Source organism: Acanthopagrus latus, chromosome 22 (assembly GCF_904848185.1).
Source record: "Acanthopagrus latus isolate v.2019 chromosome 22, fAcaLat1.1, whole genome shotgun sequence".
Taxonomy (NCBI): domain Eukaryota; kingdom Metazoa; phylum Chordata; class Actinopteri; order Spariformes; family Sparidae; genus Acanthopagrus; species Acanthopagrus latus.
In genome coordinates, this window is record NC_051060.1 from 4,840,529 (window position 1) to 4,864,752 (window position 24,224).

Below are 24,224 nucleotides of genomic sequence, written 5' to 3' on the forward strand. Positions count from 1 at the left end.
ACTGAATTCATCGCTCTGGATAACCAGCCCACTTCCGTTTTAGAGGATCAGGGTTTTCGCTACCATCTCGGCATTATATTTTGGATGGTGCCTTACAAGTTTTGTGGGTCTCATACAGCAGAGCATGTAAATCGGATAGGACTCAGTATCGGCAGATACTATATAGTAAATGTCTCAGATCGGGATCGGGTAAAGAAAACCTGATTGAGACATCCCTAATTACAATAACTATAAACAGATTGTCTAAAAATGATTCTAACTCAACTGTGACTCCGCACTGCAGCTTTAACAATGACGGCAGTGGTGAACAATATCGTTGGGATCACTTTCAGAGCGATGTGCCAATCAGAATCAGCCTGAATTTACAGGGACTTTCACTTCTTTTGATTTTGGAGACATTTTCCTTCAAAGGTATGTTGCCGGAGTGAATACAATTTTGGTTTCTAACTGGAGCCGATCTCTTTTATTCAAGCTAATTAATGACATCTAGGGAAACTCTTTGGCTAGTCTCCTCTATTAACGCAGTCTTGGATTTTTCTACAGCCTATTAAATGCTTATAAAATGTATATAAAGCTATTTGCTTGACTTTTTTTTAGAGTTCATTCTGTTTACTGCCACCTCTGGAGGTATAAAGTGGTATAGGGAGACAGGAAGGGCTGGGGCTAGCTGGTTAGCATGCTAACTTCAGTTAACCTCAGACATTTCTGCAACACAGAACGTGGACAACCATGTTTTAGGGATTGCCCCTTCAAGGTAATGTCGCTTTTGCCACAGAGTTCGCTGGTAAAAACTGTCTGAAAAAACAAACAGAAAACCATAAGATATTGATATAATTGGAAATATTTGCTCAACAGATCTTTTCCAAGTATTACAGGCAGGAATAGCACAAGCAGAATCATTACTGCAACTGGATTTGCTTCAAACCAGCATCGCTCCACCACATCATGGAGAACTGCTACTTTAACCTTGCCGAGCGCTGCAGTGGACAGACAGCCACTATGCCAGCATGGGTTCAGTGGTTGCACTTGCTCACAGCTCAGCTCGACATGACTATCACCTCCACTGCCTAAAAAACTGCCGTGCAAACATTCAAACTGAGTTACTCCACTGGAGCCATTTTGTTCAAGGGCACCTCAGCATTATCTACTATACGGCGCCAAACCAGCAACACATCCTGTTTCTAAATACGCTTAGATTGAGCTCACTTTCGGTTTCATATCACGGAAAAGAAACAGATACAACATCTGTCAGTAAGCCATTATCTTTTAAAATTAATGTTGTGGGTTTGCATTTGCAGGTTTGTGAGGAAATAGTATAATATGAAAAGTGAAATCAAATCAAGCTTGTTATTAAATGCATTTCTTTGACATCAGTGATACATGACAGGTTTGTTTAAGTTTTCCGCTCCACAAAATATATTTACTGGATTTTGTCCAATCAAACAGATTCAGTTCATCTGGTATCCTCTCATTTCAGTGAGCCCTTTCCATAACAGTTTTAATATCTATTTGAGGGTATAATTTGGTATGTTAATTGCTCTCTGTTATAAAATCATTAGCTGCCGTTAAAGCTGATTTCTGAAACAGCTGTCGAAATAGGCCAGTGATCTGAAAGATCAGACACCAAGCATCTGGAAGAGCATCAAAGTTCAATTAATTTGTATATCAATCAAGGTCAGAAAGCTTTTAGAAGTCATCTTTATCAGCCCGGATGGCTAAAAAAAAAAAAAAAACCCAAACACCCAGCTTGTATGGAAGGAGGCAAACGCTTCATATTACCCTTTAAACTCACTTTAAACCTTCTTTTACTTCAAAACACAGGAACACGGAAAGGTTTAATCATCTTCTCTTGCTCAAAGGATTGTGACGAATGTTTCTTTGAATCAGTTTGCCCTCACGCTGAGAATACGAATCTCTCTCCATCGTTTATTCCCTGAATATATTCTGTCAACCTCAATGCAGCTCATTTTGTCGTCTTACTTTTCAGCTCTTTTGTTAAATCTGCATACAAATGATACACTGAGGAGCATTTACTAAAGTAAAAGCTGACTGCCAAACTCCTTCGATGTCATGCATAAAAATACACAGAGGATTACACAATCTTTCTATTCCTATTTCAAAAATCTGTATTACATAAAATGACTTTGAAATGGATACGTTAACCTCAACAACACTGGACTGCGCTCAGAACCAGACATCAAAAATTCTTTGATCTATAACAGCGGTGACTGAACATATGGAAAATTAATTTTCATATCAATCAAGGTTGTGCAGATTTAAGGAGTCAGAGAGCTCATAAATCATCCGCTTCTGATGGGAGAGTGTGGATAAGCCTTAGAGAAGCATTATTTACACAATCTGCTCACGGTTTCTGCAGGCTTTGCACCCTAAGCCACTTCACAGCCTCACTGATTTATGTTCTCTTGCCTTAGTTCAAGATTTTCATGCTGTTTATTATAGCTACTGTATTTCATGGTCGAGCTGTACAATGCACTGCTGAACGCTCAATTCTCTGTACTAAAACTACTTACTACAAAGTTCAATTACACATTTTATCTCAAAGTTTGTTTTTTTTTAATTGTTATATAGCCAGATGTTGCCTGAAAACACCAATTATAGTCAAGCCAAAATGGCAACGTCCCTGTTGGGGAGAATAAATGAAACCAATGCAAAACTGCAGGTCCTCGAATGGCCGCTTGAGGTTGGCGCCAAGAGCGAGCCAAAGTGCACTGAAGTTCTGGAAGATTACACTTACACTCTGTTCAGTCTGTGAAACTGAAATAAAAGTTAATCTATATAACAAATGCCACATTAACATTGGCCTGCATGCTGCTTTCTACTGTTTTATATCCTCCAGCGCTTTTGTGACATCAAATGTGACATAACCTGAACAAAACAGGAAGTCAAAATTGTCGACTGGCAAAGGGTTAGGAGTCATTCAGCTACTTTGCAGTACTTCTCTGTAACAATAATGTCATATCAGTGATAGTATAATTATATAATTATAAACTTGTTGTAATAGTGTCTGTCCTACCAACTCTTTGTCACATTTCTGTCACATAAACAGCATCTGTACCCGGCAGCTCCTGTTGTTTACTGGCGGTGATTATGTGCAATGTTTTCCAGCAAAAAAAACTTAATTCAAAGTCAGTGTCATCCTCCACTATTGTGTTGTTGAAAATAATCACCAAATTTAATGAGGAAAAGTGGCAGCGACGGTAATCCCTCCCAGCCGAGTTTTTGGTGAAACCCCTCCCCCCTACAACAGCTTCCCTGTCCGGGAGTGAGAGCCAGACATGGTCCACTATTTACTGATGGTGATTATATGATGTCATATGAAGCAAAGGCTTCTCTGTGTCCCCTTCTATGATGCATAGTTGGGTCAGGATCTCAATCACAACACTTTACAACACCATCTATGTGATTACAAACTGTCGCCGGATACATTTTTGGATTTAAAGGTGGGAACACATGCTAGAATTAACAATATGATGTGTACTGTCATGCCTTGTGCCATTATGCCGCTGCTGCTTGGTTCAGTGTGAACAAACGAAGGCAGCGTAGAAGCGAGCCTTCGTAGCAACAATCTTCTGGAATCTTAGTGTGAAAAATGCTAGCGAGGGACATTACTACATAAAAATGAGATTACACAGAAGAATAGACTAAGATCATGATGCTTAGTCAGTTCTGGATACACAGACAATCCCTATTAGTCAGATAGATTGTTGATTTTAGTGTTTTCATGGGTTTTGTTGGCAGTAAGATAAATATTAAGATGCCTTTCAGTATTCGGTCATCTCTTGTTATTATTGTATCACCAGGCAGGGTTTTATAAATCTACTCTACTGATGAAATAGCTTCCTCACATTCTGTATACTGAGACTCTCGCTGGGCCTCTCGGCTGATGACACTCTGCCATGTCTGCTCCTGTCAATCCCCTGCATGATGAGACGGATTCACTTCACCGCAGAGGCACATTAACCATCAGCGCACGTAGGAACAGTCCATTTTATTTTTTAAAGCGCGGCCTATCCCTGCCTTGCTCTCAACAGGATATGAAAGATGAGCAGATCACAGACAGAGACGGGCAGAAACCCAAAACAGACACAATAGGAATGATGGCTATCAGCGCAGCCGGGGCCCGTGAGCCTTTGGTAATTCGTGACGTACCAGGAAACTTATTTAGCCACGCTCATGCCTGGGCCATTATTGCAGGCACCAAATAAGCAGCAGGGAATTGAACATCTCTGCAAATGGAGGCACTTGGTTTCTTGATGAGACGAGGGAACGATGAAAGGCTAACAAGCTCAGAACATCAGGGAACAGATGCAGACAGAGAGTCCATTAGCAGAGGGCTGCTGTAGAATCTGTGTTTGTACAAACCAAGGCATAGTTTCCACTGGGGATGATGGGAAGAGTCCACCTCACTTTTCAAATCCTTTAATGTCCCCTCATTGATTTACTTCCTCTGATTTCTGTAAATAGTCTCTTCTGATGCCAAAATCCAGAGAGAAAAGTTGATATAAATAGTTATTGGCTCATCTGATCCAACTTTAATCACTATGGTAATCTCACAGTCATAAGCCTGATGAGCAGCAGGGACTTTCTTCAGCCCAGTCTTCAGGATATAATGTTAGCAGGTAATGTTTCTGCAAACTAGTCACATGCTGCGTTTATGTCGGATCATCACCATCAGTGAAGTGGCAACCAAAACAGGTATTTTAACATCCACCTAACCAAAGCATAAACACAACCTTGTGACTAGGGATGTCCCGATCAGGTTTTTTTTACCCCGACCCAATCCGAGTCCTTTAATAATTGTTAAATGCCAATATCGAGTCCCAATTCGATACTTAGCCTTAACTAATATTTTCCTGGATAATACAGCTGCATTAAAGGTCCCATATCATGCTAATTTCTGCTTCTTGATATGGTTCCTTGATGTCTAAATGGAATGTTAGTAACATGCTTTGGTCGAAGAAAGCCTAAGGATTGAGCACAGCAGGGTTCTTTAAATACCAGTTTCACAGCCCTGGTCTAGGTGGCCGGTTTGAGGGACTTTCCCTTAAAATGCTAACAAGCTACTATGTGCACCACCCAAAGACGGTCTTTGCACCTCCCACCTGCCTTGCGGAAGGCGTGAGGATGGCCATGGCCACGGCTGAGTTTGTGGGAGAAATGGCTGCTGGACAACAGACTGCGGTGGAGCCGTACATGTTCGAGCCGGAGTCAATTGAGAACCTCTTCTTATTTGCCATGATGACCTGTAATTAGCTACAGCCAGCAATTTTCAACAACTGTAGTTTTCAATAAGCCACAGCTGCCTCCCATCACCTCTCTACCAGCAGTATTGTCTTTCAACCAGTTACAACAAACTTTATTAAATATTACAAAAGAAACAACGCGACGTGATTGCTTAGCTATCATAGTTTCCAATGAATGACAAGAGTGTATCAATGCAGTCTGCACGGCAATAAACAAAAATGAATGTTTACAGGAAAATTGCACTAGAACCAAAAAGCCTTGTGCTGCAGTGTTGTAAAGTTTCTCTTATTTCTCCTTATTACATATACATTATCCTTATTTATTATTTATTTTGAAAACTGTCTTAAAACAATTCAGATTTTATTTGTTTGTGTTTATCTTCAACCTCTGTGCCTCTGTGTCCATGTTTATTTTAATTTGTGGGCTTTAAATAAAAGACTGTAAAACTTACAGAATGTTGCCTCTGTCCTCACTGGTTTGGCTCTGCACTCTCCCTTCCAGAAAGTTCAGTTTGAAAGGAGGATCCCCTGATGATGTGGTGGCTTGTCCTCTATCAGCATTCTCATTGTGATGCAGCGCAGCCAGGCAGAGTCTTGAACAGTAAAAAGACAATCAAACATGAAAACAATTGCAAGAAATCAGCAAATGTTCTCAACAAGTAATCACAGTTTAATTTACCTGCACAGCATTCCCAGATACGGATAGGAGTAAAAAATGGCAGCACTGTTATGAATTCACGCACTCAAGGCTGCAACAGCTCATTGTTACACTTGATCAAAAGCAATTTGCAATCTAGAACACTACAACCCTTCACTTCTGCAATGAGAATAAAGAGTCCTAGAAGAGAGTTGTGTGCCAACACTGCATCTTTGAGGTGGCTCAGTCTGGCAGCCAATATCTCTAGTAGTGCTAGCAGGTAACTGTAATGATGTACTGGCCTGTATAAAAAAAGAGAAGTGACATCAACTTCATCTTACATGTATAACTATGCCAACAGCTACATAAAGCATAAAAAGGATCACTCATAAATAAACTCCATGAGAAGAAATTCATTACACAGAATAGTTGGCTTGGAGTGTAAATTGTGCTGTGATGTAGCAGTCAACCATGCTATACTAACATATTCCAGTTTAGAAAACATTTCCAAATGCATTATTTCACAAAATAACAAAAACTTAGACCAGGCGGATGGTGTGTGTATGTACTACTTGACCAACTGGGTCTCTGGGTTTGCATGTGGAGACCATGCTGATTGCTAACTAGAAGCTAGCGTTAGCTTGAACTATGTGACACTGCTTGGTTAGTTTGTGTACATAGCTAATAATTTGTATACTTACATGTCCCTCATCTGCAGGTATTCCATGCAAAGTTGGAAGTGCACCACTGTTTAGAAAAAGTCTCCCGACTAATCCTGCCTTGTACTGACTGAGGTTGGAGAAACAGTCAGTCTGGAAGTGGTTAGAACACACCAACACTTTTTGCCAACTGCAGCTGGGACATTGCCTACAAAAATCTATTCAATCCATGCCGCTCTTCTGTCCTCTGTGACTGGGACACGATGGAGTGTTTTGTGCTCGTCTTTACAGGCAACAACAGAACTCTTTGAGTTGCCTTTCGATATGGTGCTTTCGATAACATACTTGTACCTGGTGGGTGGAGACACTGTACATGTGCTGTGATAGGAGGGGGTAGTGGGTGGGAATATTCAGATGTTTTGGTCAATGATGTCGGTAACCAATTCGAATTTGACTCTGCTTATCTGGAAACTGCAGGGAGACACTGTCAGAAATCTGTAGCTCACTCAAAAAAGCACAGATGGTCTTTTTTCAAAGTTTGTATACATGTGGTAGCACCATAGACCCAAAATAACACTCCAAATCCCAGAAAAAGTCAGTTTTTCATAATATGGGACCTTTAAGAAAAAACTTACCTGTATTCAAGCTGTCCCTAAATAGTTTATACAAAGTATATACTTTCATATGGTTCTTCCTTATTCTGCATATGCAACTGCAAACACTGGCCTACCACCTTCCTTGTGTTAGCAGGTGAGTCTGTGACGCTGCACTTGTGTACAGCCAGCTGAAGTGTGTGAGACGCAGCCCACGCTTGGTACCTCCTTATCATCCATTGCTTATGTCATATTCCTTACACTGTCATGTAAAATGACATTGATGCATTATTGTCCATTCACACGCGTTCGGCATCTCCTCGATTGCCTGTTTTACATGCTTTGCTGTATGAGACCCACCAAACTAGTGCACATACCGGCACGCTGTAACTCGAAAGTGGAGTCAATGTAATGTAATGCCGAGATGGTAGGGCATACCAGGGATTCAAAAACTCCAGGTGATGAAGAAAACCCCAATCCTCTATCATGGAGATGAGCTGGTTATCCAGAGTGATGAATTTAGTTACCTTATCTGTAATATTTCTGGCCATGTCACTGTCTCGAGGGTATTTCCTTTTGAGAGTATACGCAAGTGTTTGTTGCTTCGGTGTCTTTGCCTGTATTGCTTAAGTGAACTTGATGTATTCTTTGAGTATTTGTTTTTTATTTGCCATATAAAATGTGTAGTATTTATTATTTAATGCAGCTCTGCAAAACGGTCGTATTGCAGACGTTACATGTCGCTGCTGGACTGCTTTCGCTTTCTAATTTAAGTTATTTCCACTCTGTGGACACTTGATCCACAGGTTCGCCAGAGTAATGTTACATGCGCATCTACGTTCTGTCACAAATTGTGCTCTGCTGTTTAAAAAAAGGAAAAAACAAAAAATAAAAAATTGGGCTTTAGGCTGCACACACGATACTTCTACACCCTCTGATCATAAGGGACTAGTAAATGAGCGAGCACACTGTATCAAAAGCTGTACTCAGAAATGGCAAGACAGACACCAGAAATAGGTGGCACTATCAGGATGTTGTAGGTTATGTTACACAAAAACCATGCAACTCATTTCCACCAAAATTGGATGCAGTATGGATCTCGACCTGGAGCAGACCACATTAACTTTCAGATAGAGGGAAGGATCCAGGAATCACTTCTCACACTCTTTTAAAAAATTCTGAGATTTTTTGACATTTTCATGATGAGCAGATCCTTTAATTTTGCGATCACATTGTACTTGTTAATGTTCCAGTAAATCTGGAGAAGGTCACAGTTTGAGGAACAGCAACAGTTGGAGGAGTAAGAACAGCTTTGTCGACAGACAGTACAACACAGAAGCGACAGAGGAAGACAAACACTGAGAGAACAGGCTGCAAACTCTAAAAGTACCTGAGATTGAAGGTGTCTCTCCCACCGCTTGCTCTCTCAGTGCAGTTAGGGCACACTTGTTGCATTGACCCCGCTTTGAGTTTCAAGAAAATAAGATATTAAGCATTCAATGTGCATAGTATGAGAGCAGCAAACATACTGAAGATACATTCTGATCTAAAGAATGCAGACATCAAGGCTGATCGAGTTGAGTGGCAAGATATAACTGTAAACGGAAGTTAGTGTCATTTATAAATGGACTTTGATTGGACAAGCCTTTTTATGTTACTCTGAAGAGTCTTTTTGTGTTTAACACTCTCTATATGCCACACACCTGTGTTGATGAAATGGGTAAACCTAACAAAGAACAGTAAAAGGGCTGATTGCACACTATGACTCCTGATTTTGCCAGAACAGGGTGGAGAGATGAACCTGAAAAAAAGATCAAGCCCAATCACTGGTTTCATATGGGATACATTCAAGGCAAATACTTCAAAGCAAATTCCATTAGTAACAGTGTTTAATCCCTAGATTTTATTGATCATTACAGTTTATTTATGTGTTTGACTCAAGCTTTCTCAGTTCATCAGATCCTAAGTTTCTTTGCTGTATGAAGTTTGGTTGATTTTGTTTGCATATTTCTTAACAAATTACACTATCAAGTTAAAGGTCTCTCTTTACTGTGTGTCCTAAAATTAAAACAACTGGCAGATAATGACACATACTCAAAACTGCTGAAACACATTTTTTCAAGTTCATCACCAGTTCTCCAACTGTTAGCAAGCTGATACTGATCCAGATCCCTTTTGTAACACTTCTGTAGTATTTTAAGACCTGCACTGAACCTCTGCAGGAAACAGAGAAAATACATCTTCTATTTATTCAACACCGTGGCCTCTAATGTCTGTTGTGAAGAATAATACTAAAAGAAACCACTGACAGAATATCAAGGAGGAATCCAAACCGTAAGTACAACAATTTTCGGTAATTTTGTGGCCTTGAAAGGATCAACATTCGGGCATTTTTGGTCAGTTGTGAAACACTGCAAACATAAAAGTGTGTAATTACTCAATTACAGACACACTTGATAGTAAAAAATGTCTGAATCTATTTTTCCCACTCAGTTGTGCAGTTATGCATTTCATAACACTTAACAGAATGAGCAAATTAAAACCAAACAGCCTGAAGAAGAAACATTTTCCACAGTTTTTACTGATCATATTCCCTCCAGATGGGAGTTACTGCAAACATATCCAATCCACTCACTCTAAGATTAAAATCATCAGTGAATGTGTTCTACAACAGCAATAAATAAACACTTAAACAGGGCAGAAAGTCTTGGGCGCCATAGTTTGACAAAACTGCTTCAAGTTTTATTATGTTACTACCTTTAGTTTTTCAAAGACAAGGAGGGTAATTTAGGATGGTGTGTGTGTGAGTCAAAATAAACAACCATACAATTTCACAGAGTTTTCAATGACTTTCAAGGTTTTATATTATTTTGTATGGATTTTTGATTATTTTAAGAGGTTTTTAGATGATTTTATTGACAAGTCCGTCTGTTTTTTAAAATTTGCTAGTTAAATGAACACATTCAGCCACCATATTTCTCTTTAAGACAACATAAAAAGACCAACACCAACAACATGCTAGTCCGTCGCGCCACACTGTGTGACTAAAAAATGACACCAACAAGTTTTAAGGCAAAAATAAAGGCACAATATTGTTCAACAGGAGGAAATAGTTCCTATTGGGGACTATTTTCATCAGAGGATTAATCTGATTCTGTCCTCTAGTGAGTATTTGTGGCAGCAGAACGGTGTGTGTATTACTGCATTGAAATTAACTACCGTGCAAAGAGTTTTCAATGACTTTCAAGGTTTTACATTATTTTGCAGTTAATGTGATAAGAGGTTTCAGATGATTTGATTGCCAAGATTGCTTTATTGGCAGTTTTGATGTTTTTGAGGGAGTCATTAAATGTAAGAAAAATATGTAAATGCCAAACTTGTTTCTTCTAACTTGTTTTGGAGATAATGGTCCTTGCAAATGTGACATGAGTCTTTCTACTTCTTTTTAGCACCCTGCCACAGCGCAGGCTTCTACAGATGCTGGTAAAAAGTGTAAGTCTACTTGTCCTTTGCACCTGGAGGATCTTTTCTGTCTGATGAGGTGAGAAGACCTCCTATTCTCCACATATAGATGGAAAACAAGGGAAACTCATTTGACAGTAGGAAGACATGCTGTTCCAAGTGGCTCAGGAAGCCCATCTCCTCCGACCCAACCTCCACCCTGCACGGTACCTTCTCCAGGAGTGTCTCCAGTATCCAGAACAGGTGGCATGAATTTTGATACTGGTCCACGGGAAACATGTCGAGCCCTGAGCCTTCCTGCCCCGAGAAGGAAACATCAACATTAGAGCTGCATGATCCACTGATAACCAAATCCAGTCCCACTGACCATATGACATAGATCATTGCTGAACAACAAATGGGGCATTTAAATTGATAGGAGTGCCAGGTAAAGCTTGTACAGATGCAGGCTCTCAAACCTACAAAAGCCTTTTACAACTTGAAAATGTACTGCTTTTCCACACCTGTGGATTGAAAGGTACGCAGGAGAAAACCAAAGGCCAACAAAATCAAGAAAACCTGAACTCAATGTAAGGAAAATCTAAGATCTTTTTCTGTTGCTGAAAACATTCAAAACTATAACCATCAGCACAATGTGAAGCAGAAGAAAAATGCTTTAGATGCTATGATGTCTATGTCTTTATGTAGTGATATCTACTAAAGAAAACATGCCAGCCAGCTAGCAATCGATGTAAACACCAACACTCCCCCACTGCTCTGAATGGCTGACCTGAGCTGACCATCTACTAGCATCTACAGTTAGCAGCAGTTGACTGCTCCTCTGCCCTAAATTGATTTGGAGGATGAATTTGTAATTCTTACATATTGCACCATTCAAAGAAGTCACTATTGATACAGAATTAGGCATCATTTATTGTGCTCAGATATAGAAATTGCTTGTATAAAAGACTCTGATGCTCTATATTACGGAAGCACCCTTTCTCAACGAGCACAAGTTATAATTGTGTTAACACAACAATCAAAAAGACGCAAATACAATCACACAAATAAATACAAATACTGTCACGCTGGCATGCTTGGCCTTCTCTTTTTTATTCACCGTTTCCTCTCTGTCAGAGCAAACAGGCTGGGTGGCAGAGTAGAGGAGGGCAGAGTTTGCTCTACCTAATGAGCCCAGAGATACTCTTGCAGCAACAAGCACCTTCAGAGGATGAGTGATACTGAGAGGAGCAGCAGAGGACGGGGACAGAGGCCGAAGGGCTCAGTATGTTTGTCAGTAGGGCTGCAGGTCATAAGCCACCGATCAAACCACAGAAAAAGCAAACACCATCACCATGGCTAGTCTTGCGAGAACTATGGGCCATATTAACGCCTCTGAAATGCTCCTCTGTTGTTAGTCACATTGCGATGGTGCAACCAAACTACGCATCTGATAAAGTATTGGCTGTTTGCGTGTCACTCGTAGCACACTCCATTATAGAGGGATATGACAGTCTGTTTATAAACCAAGGTGTACTCGCTATGCACATTCATACAAGTAAAACTACTGAGTATTGTACTGAGCTATTGTCTTATTGAATTTGCCTTTACAGCTTCCTTCATCTTTGGTGTCGACTAACAGGATTTTGGCTTGCTGCCATTTCTTCCCAGCAGCAGCCTCCACAACGGCAGCTTTGAACTCTCTAACATTGGATATGTCAGAGCTTCCTACCACATCCCGAGGATCAACCAGCATAGATACCTTCTCCACTGCAAAGATACAGACAACAAAGAATTCCTTTACGCTACATGACTGAGAAGCTATTTCTGATCGGTCTAATCCAAAGGAGAGACGGTGTGAAGAAACAAATCGTTACTCAAAGAAACCAACACTGTTGTTACCCTCCAGTGCTGATGGATTGATGGTACAACAACTCACTGCTTAACAAAAGACGACAGCACAGAAATATGAGGTACAAGGTGTCATTGTTTTCACAGCAGACACTCAAGTCAAGTTCGAGGCATGCAATACACAAAACACTGCAAAGCAAATGTTAATTATTCAAATGAACAGAGGCTGCTGGATGCCTTCCAGGCTGGATCTCGGTGTACCTTTCCTAAATGTGTGTGCGCCTTATTTTGTGCATGACAAAGTTTCTGCGAGTGCACCTTTGTGTGTTTGAGAGATGTCACAGAGAAAAACAACCGCCAGATGGCTGTCAGGTATTCCTCGAGGCCTACACTTTCAGAGAGCTGACAGAATGTGACAGCAACAGCCCTTAACCCCTTACAAACACACACAAACAAAAAAAAAAACAAAAAAACACACACACACACACACACACACACCACTTAGACCCCATCAGGCTCGGGTCACTTAGCACTTTGCTCTGGAGAGCAAAAACACAATTTTCTTTAAATCTCCCAAGTCAATTGTTCAGTTTTTTCCAGCTGTTAGCTCAACTAACAGATTTTAAAAAGAGAATTATCCTGCTGACAAACAACAATTAATGACCAAAAAGTGTAATCAATAACATTTTACTGGCTCTGTGCACAAAATGTCAGCAGTGTGTTCACAATGGGCAGTCTCTCCTATATTTTTTGCCCATAAGAAAACAAAGATTTTCTCTCTTAGAGCTCTGGAGCATGGTTCATTGTTTTTTTTCCTGCCACTTCCATGCATCCATCGTACATTTCTTATCTTTGGAGAAGTACGGGCTGCCGTTTCTTTTTTCACAGTCACACTCGTGTTGCAGTAATGGCTTCTGAGGTTGCCTCTGAAGCACCAGCGATGCTCTAAGGACCTGGTTTGTCTCCAAAAACCATCTCGAACAATGGTGCTGTGGTTGAAACACAAGGGAGTTTTAGGCAAAGCATTTTTCAAGTTTTAATACTGATGTGTCGCTGGCATTACATTAGCTGAACAAGTTAACCTTGCCTTTTTCACACAGTAATTACACAAAATCACTGCAACAAAGGTTCACCTCTATGCCGGCTTTGTTAGTTTAGACTTCACTCCTGGAGAGGGCTGTTTTTCAGAGGATCAGTTCCCTAAAGACTCAGTTGGGAGGGCTGACGGTGGAACTACAACACCACAATAGTGGAAGGAGACAATGACAATTTGAGTTTTTTGCTTAAAGTCATGTCACATAATCAACACCAGTTGCCAAAGTTGCCAAGGTAACACATTTTTAAGTTAGTTCATGTTATTGGCAATCTGACTGAAAAATCACAGATACCGATAATTGGGAATATGCTGAATATCGGCTCTGAAAATCAGCAAGGCTGGTAATCGGTCTGCCCTTAATACCAATGATGGCTCTGATCAGTGTAAAGCATACTTGCCAAACTTCCTCAGACAGTTCACCAGTTTTCAGTGCCCTCTCCTGGTTTTTCTCTAGCTAAATGCTACACATTCATTTGCGTTCCTTTTTAAAAGTGAGGATTTGCTGCTTTTCTTCATTTCATATTATTCATCATTACTTTTCTTCCAGTTTTGGAAAGCTGGTCAGACCAAATAAGTGAAACTGAAATAACTGAAAATGTGACCTTGGAGTATGGGAACAATTTTAGTGCAGCCTTAATGAAGACAAACATGTTGAAACATTCCCTTATCAAAACATGTCCATCGGAGGACAACAGTCCTTGTGCTTCCAGACACTGCTGCAGAAAAAAGAAGCTGTCTTACAACACCTTTTACTTCAGTCTAAGAGAAGAAGAATTAATTTTGACATAAAATCGTTTTCTGCTTCTTAAAATCAAACTGTTCTGGCTGGGCTCATTCTGACATGACAAACGACACAACTTGTCATGCATTTAAACCATGCTTATTACTGTAAAGCCATATCTGGTGCAATATTGCAGAATACACAGTTTAAACTCAAGTGTATGGGAGAGTTATTTACTTTATATGTGGTCCATCTTGCTGCAATGCACCCGATCTTTTACCGCCCAGGCACCGTCAGTTTCATTTGACGACAACATTAACTAGCATGCAGGAGATGGAGGTAGTTTATGCCAGTTACACTTGTAAGATGGAGCCCAAGATATTCTGACTTCCATCTCCGATCTGTCAAGCACTAACCCAGCCAAGGAATTTATGAAGCTGTGAAGCGGGATTCGATGGAATAAAAATCGATAACTGGAATGAAAATCCAGAGGGAGCTGTGATGGAGCGTTGGCCTTGAACATACACAAGCGGTAGGACTGCTCTTCCACCGGGAGAGCTGACAGAAGCTGTTGCTTAAGATAAAAATCTAGACGGTACAGTGGAGCTACTGGCCTTCTCGGACACAAACTGCTTTAGAAATACTGCGTTACATGATGCCTTACTGCAAAAATCTTCTTTTATAGTATTGGGTTGATTTATGTGATACATGTGCTGCAAGTAATGTACTAAATAGTTAATAACTGTCTGCACATTTTACAAAACATTCAATTCCACAACTTAAAGTTAATGTAAAGACGAAATGCTTTTAGTTTACCAGAACAATAATTTAGGTTCCTCAGAGGGCAAAAGTGAACCCAAAGTCCAAAGACGCAGCCCTCCTCACATTCCTGTCTGTACATCCAACGAATATTATCTGAAATCGATGTTTGAGCTCCTGTCAAGTAGAACTGTATTCTTGTTTCTTGGAAATCAATATTCATGGCATGAAGAGAAGAAGAAACACAATGCACACTGACAGATTCATCAAGCAGGAGCAGAACAAAAATCAGTAGCGAGTGACTGTTCATTTGAAAACAACAATGGCGGTTTTTCAGGAGGTTAGTTTAGCTGCTATAGCATGAGTTCTTTTAGAAGTGGAGAGTTTATTTAGTTGAGAGAAGAGTGGAGAACAACACTGAAGGCTTTTTCCCATGGAAAACTCTTCTCTCGACTGACTTTGGTAAGAGTTTGATTTAAATGCAACTGGCTCCACTGGTGGCAGCACTCAACTACTGCTGACCAGACTGGCTGAAGTTAGCCTGTGATAGACGGATGATTCGTCCAATCCCCTGGCAAGAATTTTTATAAAAGTGTCTGCCCGTAGTTCCTAAAGTACTGGTAGCCAAAGTACAGAGCTGAACCTTAGGAAAAGAAGAGAAATAAAACATGACAAATAGGATATAAAAATTTGGAGATAAATACATCAGATGAAACAATAGATGTTCCCATTTGCATGTATCCTGACCAGACTCCACTAAGTGAGAGGAGAGGATGGAAACAGCAGGATGGACTGATTGAGCTGTCTGTTGGCTCGTTAGCACTCCTCAGGGATCCGGCGGGCCGCAGGCTGACAGTGACAGGATTTGCTGCTGCCTTTTAATAATCCTGATAAACTACCATCTCCCACCATGCCAGTTACAGGACAGCGTCTCATTTCCAGGCCAAACCGCAAAGTCAGAATCAACTTCATCCTCAGCGTCTCCTCTCCCACAGAGCAACCCCAGCTGAAGGTCAGACTCGAGGGTTCAGGTGAGGCTGAGGCAGAGGGGAAGGCTGTTTGTAATCAAGTTTCCAGGTGAGCTCGATCATGTGTTCTGGCTTTGAAGCTTATCAACAGGACAGTGCAGAGAGTCTGAATATCTGCAGGAGGTTGCACCTGTAACACAGAGGCTCGCGCCCTTCAGCTGCACCCTGTGAAGGTGATAATTAGCTACCCTGAGATTCAGCTCGTCAGAACAGAAACATGTCGTCTGTGTTTGTAAGGTGTAACATGATCGCAGATGCTGCTTTCAGCAACCAATTTGGATTGTGGCAAATACGTTTTTTTCTTTTTCCTTCCGAAAATGACCTTGATTTTAAATATGAATACAAAGAAGGTTACTGTACTGCGAAAGTTTCCAACGGTTACAACCTTATAAGTGCCACGGAATTACATAATAATTACTATTATTACAATTACTATAATTCCAACAAAATATGTTTTTGCTTTGTTTTAATTCAATAAACTCTTATGTTCTTAAAGATGCGAAACTTGACAAACTACAAATATACATATTTTTAGTAACATTAATATAGTAGAATTCAAACACTGTTGAAATTGAACAATGCTTGGTATTTACCTTATCAGAACTGTTGAAGTGAACATTAGGGGCCCCTCGCTCTCTCTCTCCCAGCCACTCAGTGAAAAGTTACAGTGACACTCAGGCTTTGGAACGTTACTAAAACAAGTAACTTAAGAGATGTGCAGGACACTGTCTTTAATTTGAGTTGAAAAGCTAGCAGCAGCTGTCTGTCTGATATCAAGACAAAAGATGTGGATATAGTGGATTACATAGCTGGAATCTGCTGTATTAACACTGGACGATGAGCTGTTCTGTGGCTGAACTGGCCAGTTATGTTATATAACCATAACTCCTTAAACTGTATATGGGTCAGATGAGAGAGGTCTGGTATGGTCTGCAATGTGAAACTAGATATAAATTACATGCCACACTTGTCAGGCTCCACTAAAATCCGCTGTTCCAATGTTTAAGGTTACCCCAGGACCACAAAGGTTTTAACATTAGCCCATATTTTCTAACCCTATCGCAAGAGTAATGGGTGGAAGTTATTTCATGGAGAGGAGAATTACTTTGTGTTTACTTTAGATTAAGAGGGGGAGGGAGAGTAATAGGACATAGATAAGTGGCCCTAAAATGATGATGATTGACTTAAGAGTATCTTCCATGCAAAATGCTGACATACTCCCCCATGTGGTCAGTTGAGGCTGTGCAGCCACTGGCAAGTATTGCAGCCGATAGCAATAGTTTGTAAAAGAGCCTATTGGCACTGACCTCTGGGTGAAAGCACTAAAAAAGGCTATCAGGTGGACCTTGGTTTGGAACTATTTTGTTGAGATTTCTTTGTCAACATCTATCACATTACTTACCAGAGAAGTGGCTGGGAGTTCAATGAACATTAGTCGAAACAAATTGAGTGAAGCAATGAGTGGATGACTCAGAATTAGATGTTAGAACATCTAACTCTAGAATGAAACAATTACCAGGGTCAGATGTGTCGTAGTGAAATTCCATCATTCCATCTTTATGTAGATCATAGAAATTAAACTGTCATCACTCAAACTCTCATTATTGTGGTTTGAAGGCAAAATGAGATGTTTGGAGGCAGCGTACATATAATAAAGAGCTCAGCATTTTTCATCTAAGGGGACTCCTTGTAGAGATGTTTCAAAATGGTTTCTCAAGAGAAACAACCTATAGCTGGAACCTCGTTAATTACCACAGGTGGGATTTGGAATTGTGAAAAGTCTTCTGCACAGAGGTGGACGAGAGCCGGGGCTGTGTTAAGGAGACATCTCTGGGATCTGTATGCAGCACGGGAGCCTGAAGCACCATGACCCAGATAACATCAGCTGCACTGAGATTATAAAGCTGTGCCCTGAATGGGATTTAATCGTCCATTTGATTGGACATGGAGCTCGTTACTGCGCTGACTGGGTCACAGGCGGGCAGACAGCCTGCTGCTGAAGGAGGCAGAGCCGGGCTGAAAGTTTCTCAAGTGGAGAAGAATACAAGAATGAAGATGGATGAGAAGTTAGCTTTTAACTTAAAAGAAACTTAACCATTGTTGAATAATAGGCAGTTTTATTCAAATACAATTATTTTCACTGGATATTACTGCAGACTCTATGGTCTCCAAAATGTTACAAATTAGTTAAATAATAACAACAATAAATACAATGCGCCAAGGCAAAGCTTTCAAATGTCTTGTTTTGTCCGGCCGACTGTTCAGAATTAAAAGTTGTCCAACTTTTGTGAATATTACACAGAGAAAAAACAACTAATTTAACTTTTCATGGACTTGCAGAGCCAGCATTGTGTCAGTGCTGGTGAAAGACCTGGTGGCACGCGGAAATAAAAGCTCTGGTTTGTTTGCATGTCTTAAAAATCCAAATTAGGGCTTGTACAAGTTATTGCAATGATAACACATTAAAGCAAATTCCTTTTAATGTCATTATTTTGACAACAGTACTAATTAATTTACTGTAGAGATGGCAGATTGAGTAGATGAGTCTTGTAAGAGCATCATAATCAAATCGTGTGACACTTAATGATGTATTTTAGTCGTAGTCAAACATAATGTGTAAATATTTTCAGGCTTTGGTAACACAGATCTTATTTCAGGCATTTAACTGATTTAAAAAAACTTGCAGAATTTGAAACAAGGGAACCAAATGTGCAGATGTGCTAACTGATTTGTGTGGTTTAGGACTACAGACTTCACCACTTTCTAGACACACAAGCTTTATACTAACAGTCTACATCCGGTGAGTCAGACTAAGCCCAATATGACTTCAAATGGCTTGTTCTGTGGGACCGTCCAGGAATTTTTGTCATTTTTGCTCAGAAGATAAATCCATTTAAGTTGAAAGTTGAGTTTAAGTTGTAAAGAAATATCATTACATTCTAATTAACATCATGAACTGTCTAATCATGTCTCATTTGTCCAACCAAGTCCAACCCACTTCAAACCAGCCAGAAAGGAAACAACAAAAAAATAAATAAAGGCATGTCTTACGGAAAATAGTGGAAGTAAATTTTTTTTTCGACATTATCTGGACTGACACTCCTGCAGTTTTTTGTGCTGCTTTGAAAGAAACGTGCATATTGCCAGAACTCTTTTACAGCTGATAAATGCTGCTAATTAGCTTTCAACCTTCTGTGACACACTGCTTCAGCGGCGTTCATAATTCTGATGAAGTTACTACAGAGTTTACAACAATGCCTTCTTCCGTGAAGTGTTGCTTCATTTTGTCCTGGTACATTTGGCACCTATGGAGTTGTTCTGAGAGGAAAAAGACAGAGTGACAAAATAGCAGAGGGAAGAAGACAGAAAAATAGAGAACGAAAGAGACATGAGGGTAAATGGAAGGAAGAACATAAAGGAAAGAAAGAAAAAGCAAGAGAGCCTCATAGAGACAAAAAGTAAAAGGCAGAGAAAAGGGAAAAATTTGCCAGGAAAGGATTGATGAAAGAGAGGGAGAACAGGCGACAAACGGAGAGTGAGGCAGTGAGAGTAAAGAGAGCGAGGGAGACGCTGACAAAGAGTACATAATGAAGCTGTGCTCGGCTGGGAGTGTGAAGGGCAGTAATTTACTGATCAAGGACAGAGATTGATTTGTCACCGGAGTGGAAAAGAAAGCCCACAGCGTGAGTGAGAAGCTTCAGCCTTCCCCCTTCAACAGCGCTGTCAGTTAGTTGGCACACAGTTAACGTCTGAATGCACAGAAGCTCAGACTGCGCTGACCGCGAACACAACTTCTGAGTCCGAGTTTGAGTCCAAGAAATCCAGTGTTTCTATGGATTCACAGAAATGCACCAATTTATCAGCTGACCATTGGTATACAATATTTGGCTTGTTCACTGTTAGCAGCCTATAGAGTGGAGTAGTCTGTAGTACTAAAACCTGGAAAAATCAGTTAGCATTTTTGCATATCCAGTTTCCTTGTCTCAAAGTCTATGAGCTTTTGTTAATTGGTTTTCATGCTTGAAATAAGGTCTCTGGTTACGGCAGGCTGAATATATTTGCACATTAAGTTCTAAGACATAAAATTATCATGAAATCTCCCACAATTTGATTATAAAGCTCTGGTGTCTTAAAAACAGCGGGGGCTGACAAATGTCTAAATGAGACTACAGATGACGTCGGGGACATGAAACGTCATCACAGCAAACACGACTCATCTACTCACTAGCCCGCCCTTACAGGCCGACTTTAGTTCATTTTTGTGCTGGAACATTAATGAGCTACTGGCTTTTAACATCCCTGCCAAGAGTTTGTAAGGCTATAGACGCAACTAAGAATGTCAAAGATTTCTACAGTGGGCAAAAAGGCTTTGAAGTAGTTACCTTTCAAAAAAAATTATCTTTTCCATGTGAAAATCTATCCATCCATCCATCTAGATAGATAGATAGATAGAAATTATCTCTCTATCTAGATAGATAGAAATTATCTCTCTATCTAGATAGATAGAAATTATCTCTCTATCTAGATAGATAGAAATTATCTCTCTATCTAGATAGATAGAAATTATCTCTCTATCTAGATAGATAGAAATTATCTCTCTATCTAGATAGATAGAAATTATCTCTCTATCTAGATAGATAGAAATTATCTCTCTATCTAGATAGATAGAAATTATCTCTCTATCTAGATAGATAGAAATTATCTCTCTATCTAGATAGATAGAAATTATCTCTCTATCTAGATAGATAGAAATTTATCTCTCTATCTAGATAGATAGAAATTTATCTCTCTATCTAGATAGAGAGATAGATAGATATAGAGTAATTTCTTTGGCATAAAAGGGGCAATGAACAAGAACAAGATATCATGAGTATCAAAACTGTTAATTTAACATTGGGGTCATACTGGCCATGAACTTTAACGGTCCCATACTGTTTTTCATCAATTTCACCAACACTGTATACGATATGCATTGCCCCAAACCCATCCATGGTCCTGAATTTCAGCTGTATAAAAGTCGCTCTACTGAGAACACGATGTTTCTGTGCCTGCACTTTTAAATGCTAATCAGCTCTGTCTGTCAATGCCTGCCTTGCCTGCTACACCCCCCTCTCAGGGGGATGATGCCTCTTCCGCTAGCGGTAGCGTATGCTAATGTTTTACAGTGGATTTATCGCTATGGCTCACCAAGATGCTGTCGTTCAACCATACCAGTTTGACCCATGTTTTTCATAGTATGGGACTTTTAAAATCAGTGTCTCCCTAATTTACATTCCTGCTGTGATGTAGACTTTTTAATAAACTTTCCACACATGACACGTATGTGATCTAAAGTTTTTTCTTTAGATTTCATCTGAGGTTAGACTCGTTTGGATTTCCTTTTTCTCTTCTGAGTTGCGTTCAATATTGGAATGTAACAAAAGTGTCGCCATGACATCATGACATCACGTATACAATGTTCGTATATGAATTCAACTGGACTACTAGAACAGCATTTCAACTTTTCCACTGCTAATTAAGGATTTTGTGTCCACGCTGCAGCAGTCTCAGTAACTGGCTGACGGCTGTGGTCATAGATGAGACATCGTGGGTGTTCATCACAGATGGCTGATCTGATATGACAGCTTCCTTTGATCTGAGCAAGCCTCGATCGATATGAAAAAGTTTTGGAAGGAAAGATGCAGAAGAAGGTGCTTTAAGGCCTCTGACCCGACAGATCTCGGACCTGGTTGTGCATTTTAACACTCTCTCTATATCATAATAATACTGTAAGTTTATTTTATGATGGTCTTGTTATAGTATATTAGGTGGTTTTGAATATGTTGAACATTAATTATGTCTATTTATGTATATATAAAACATTGCATGAATCAGTAGCCCCATTCACATCTCAGGGATCCTGCGCCAAAAAAGATTGATGCTGTCCAGGACGTTTGGTGGGTCAGGATCTCAATCACTACACATTATAACAGCATCCATATGACTGTAAACTGTCAGCAGGGACACTGGGGAAGTGCCTTGAAAAAAAAACACACCACAGTGCCGGCTTTCTGTGTGATTTACAGCAGTTCGTCTTTAAGGCTGAGATGCTTCGCTCTGTGTGAACAACCAATGGCGGAGAATTGGCGAACCGTCGCTGCTGCGATAATGCCGCTTCTCTGTGTGAAAAAGGCTAATTACACTTGCTATGTTTATCATTTTATGTATGTCATGTATGTATTGATATGTTATTGTTATATATATAATGTAATTGTCAAGAAACATAATAGAAGAAGAAGTAGTTTCTTGTTCCAACTTTAATGAGAAATTAAAATGTATGCATTCACTCTGCCTGTTAATACAATTTTCATGATGAACTCACATCATTTTCCGGGAACAATATTTGTGTTTCTGGCTCGATGGATTTATCTTTTCAAAGACTTGTTTGAACAACTGTGTTTGAACAATCCGTGAATATGAAGATTGAACCTATGATGACTGATGAAGATTTACCTCACATGCTCTGGAAGTGCTCTTATCAGAAATAATCTTTGAAAAACATTATTAGAATACTTTTGACACTACGAAAACTGAAATCTTGTCTTCTCAAGGTCTGAATATAAGCTTTGATACAAATGTTTCATATTCCCGGGCAAAGCTGGGAAAAAGTGTATTCTAGAAAGCTGGTTATCAGAACTTCCTCCATCGCAGAGGCAATGGTTCATGAATAAAAAAAACACTATAGGACACCTGAAAACATCCTAATTATTCATAGGAGGAAAGCAGCAACGTATGAAAACATTTGGAGCTCATTAGTTATAACAACAATAATTTTGTCCATGTAAACATAGTTATAAAGTAGAGAAACAGAGATTGGTATATCTACTTGATCAATAATTCTCAACATTACCAGTTATTAGGCAGGGCTCAACGGTGCGAAATCTGTAATGTGCGACTGAACATTTTCATTTGTCACAGTGGTGTGCCTAAAATTTTGTATTTCATTTCTTAAACAATAGGGGTTAACGCAATTTCTTATTGTGTGTTATTAAGATGAAGAAAAACATGTATTTGCACCTTTTTATAATCATTTAAACAGTGGTAGGAAACTAAATTAAAAAGAATCATTGTATGCACCTACATAAAAAATGTAAAAACAGTGTGAAAAAAGAGACATTTCATAAATGAACAAATTAATCAAAAATAAATTAGTTTTTGTGTTCTGCTAAAAATTGTCGATAGCAAAAATGAAACACTTGAAGCAAAAAGGGGTCAACTATGAAGATAAGCCTTTTTTTCTTTGTCCATTAATTAACGACAGGCTGTTTTCAGCCCAGTGGTCGTCCTCATACAGCCCCGTTACACACAGCAGTCATATTACTCTCTGGTCCGACTCTCCTTTGAAGTGCAGCGTACAAATAATTCCTTGTGGTTCTTCACTGAAGTGAGTACAACCAGTGTGCTGCAGGCTCACGCACAACATGACCACACACCACCTTCCCCGCCCGTTAGCCCGCAGCAGACAACAACTCCCAGGGATTGATTTTTTTCCTCTCTTTTTTCTCGCCTCTGTCTTGTAGAAGTGTCCTCTTGCAGCGTTTTATTTTTTCCCCTGACCGTCTCTTTGAAGGCGGTCTGCTGACAATCCACTGATTCAACCGACAGAAAATCGATCCAATCTCATCCTAGCCGGCGCTCTGAGCTCATATCTTGACATCTTGACTGCCCGAGGAGGTGGAAGAACACAGGTCTGTCTATTTCACACGCACACACACACAGAAAAAGTACTGCATCTCCTTGTATTCTGCAAGTTTATCTAAGCATCAGCAACCCAAGAAAGGTCTGTTGGGTTGGATGATTATTTTTATTTTTTGTTAAATGGTCTGATGAAGCAGCGACTGACAGAGAAGAGGGGGTCAGTCCTGTCACAGTTGATAAGACAGCAGAGTTCCCCCAAAAGACCATGCCATAAAATCTACAGTGTTCACTCACTCAGAGAGACTTGATAGAGCAGGAAGCTGACAAAAGAGCTTTACCTTTGACCCAAAGACTTGCGGTCCTTTTTTCTCCCATCAAGCTACCCTTGGTTCTCCTCTGCCTATCCCCCTTATTCACTGGGAGGTTGGTCGGCCTCAAGAGGCTGGTTTCACAAAGAGACTCTGACTGTAGATAAGCTCAAACTAAGATCGTCTAACT

General features: G+C 39.9%; 1 protein-coding gene across 8 annotated transcripts in view; it reads right to left on the reverse strand.

Moving 5' to 3' along the window:
- Nucleotides 1–24,224, reverse strand: part of mei4 (meiosis-specific, MEI4 homolog (S. cerevisiae)) — a 102,215-nt gene that overhangs the window by 34,436 nt on the left and 43,555 nt on the right. Inside the window, exons 5-7 of one of the 8 annotated variants that reach the window (XM_037087521.1) lie at nt 10,826–10,912; nt 8,544–8,616; nt 5,717–5,857 (exon numbers count right to left, since the gene is read on the reverse strand). The exons of 1 other annotated variant lie outside the window; for it this stretch is intronic. In XM_037087521.1, the coding sequence (XP_036943416.1) occupies nt 5,772–5,857; nt 8,544–8,616; nt 10,826–10,912 (246 nt within the window). In that variant the 3' untranslated portion in view covers nt 5,717–5,771. Of the gene's footprint in view, nt 1–5,716; nt 5,858–8,337; nt 8,617–9,606; nt 10,913–13,116; nt 13,435–13,578; nt 13,679–24,224 lie in introns of those variants that run through there. 6 more of the 8 variants (XM_037087525.1, XM_037087519.1, XR_005072696.1 and 3 more) reach the window with 6 other exon arrangements.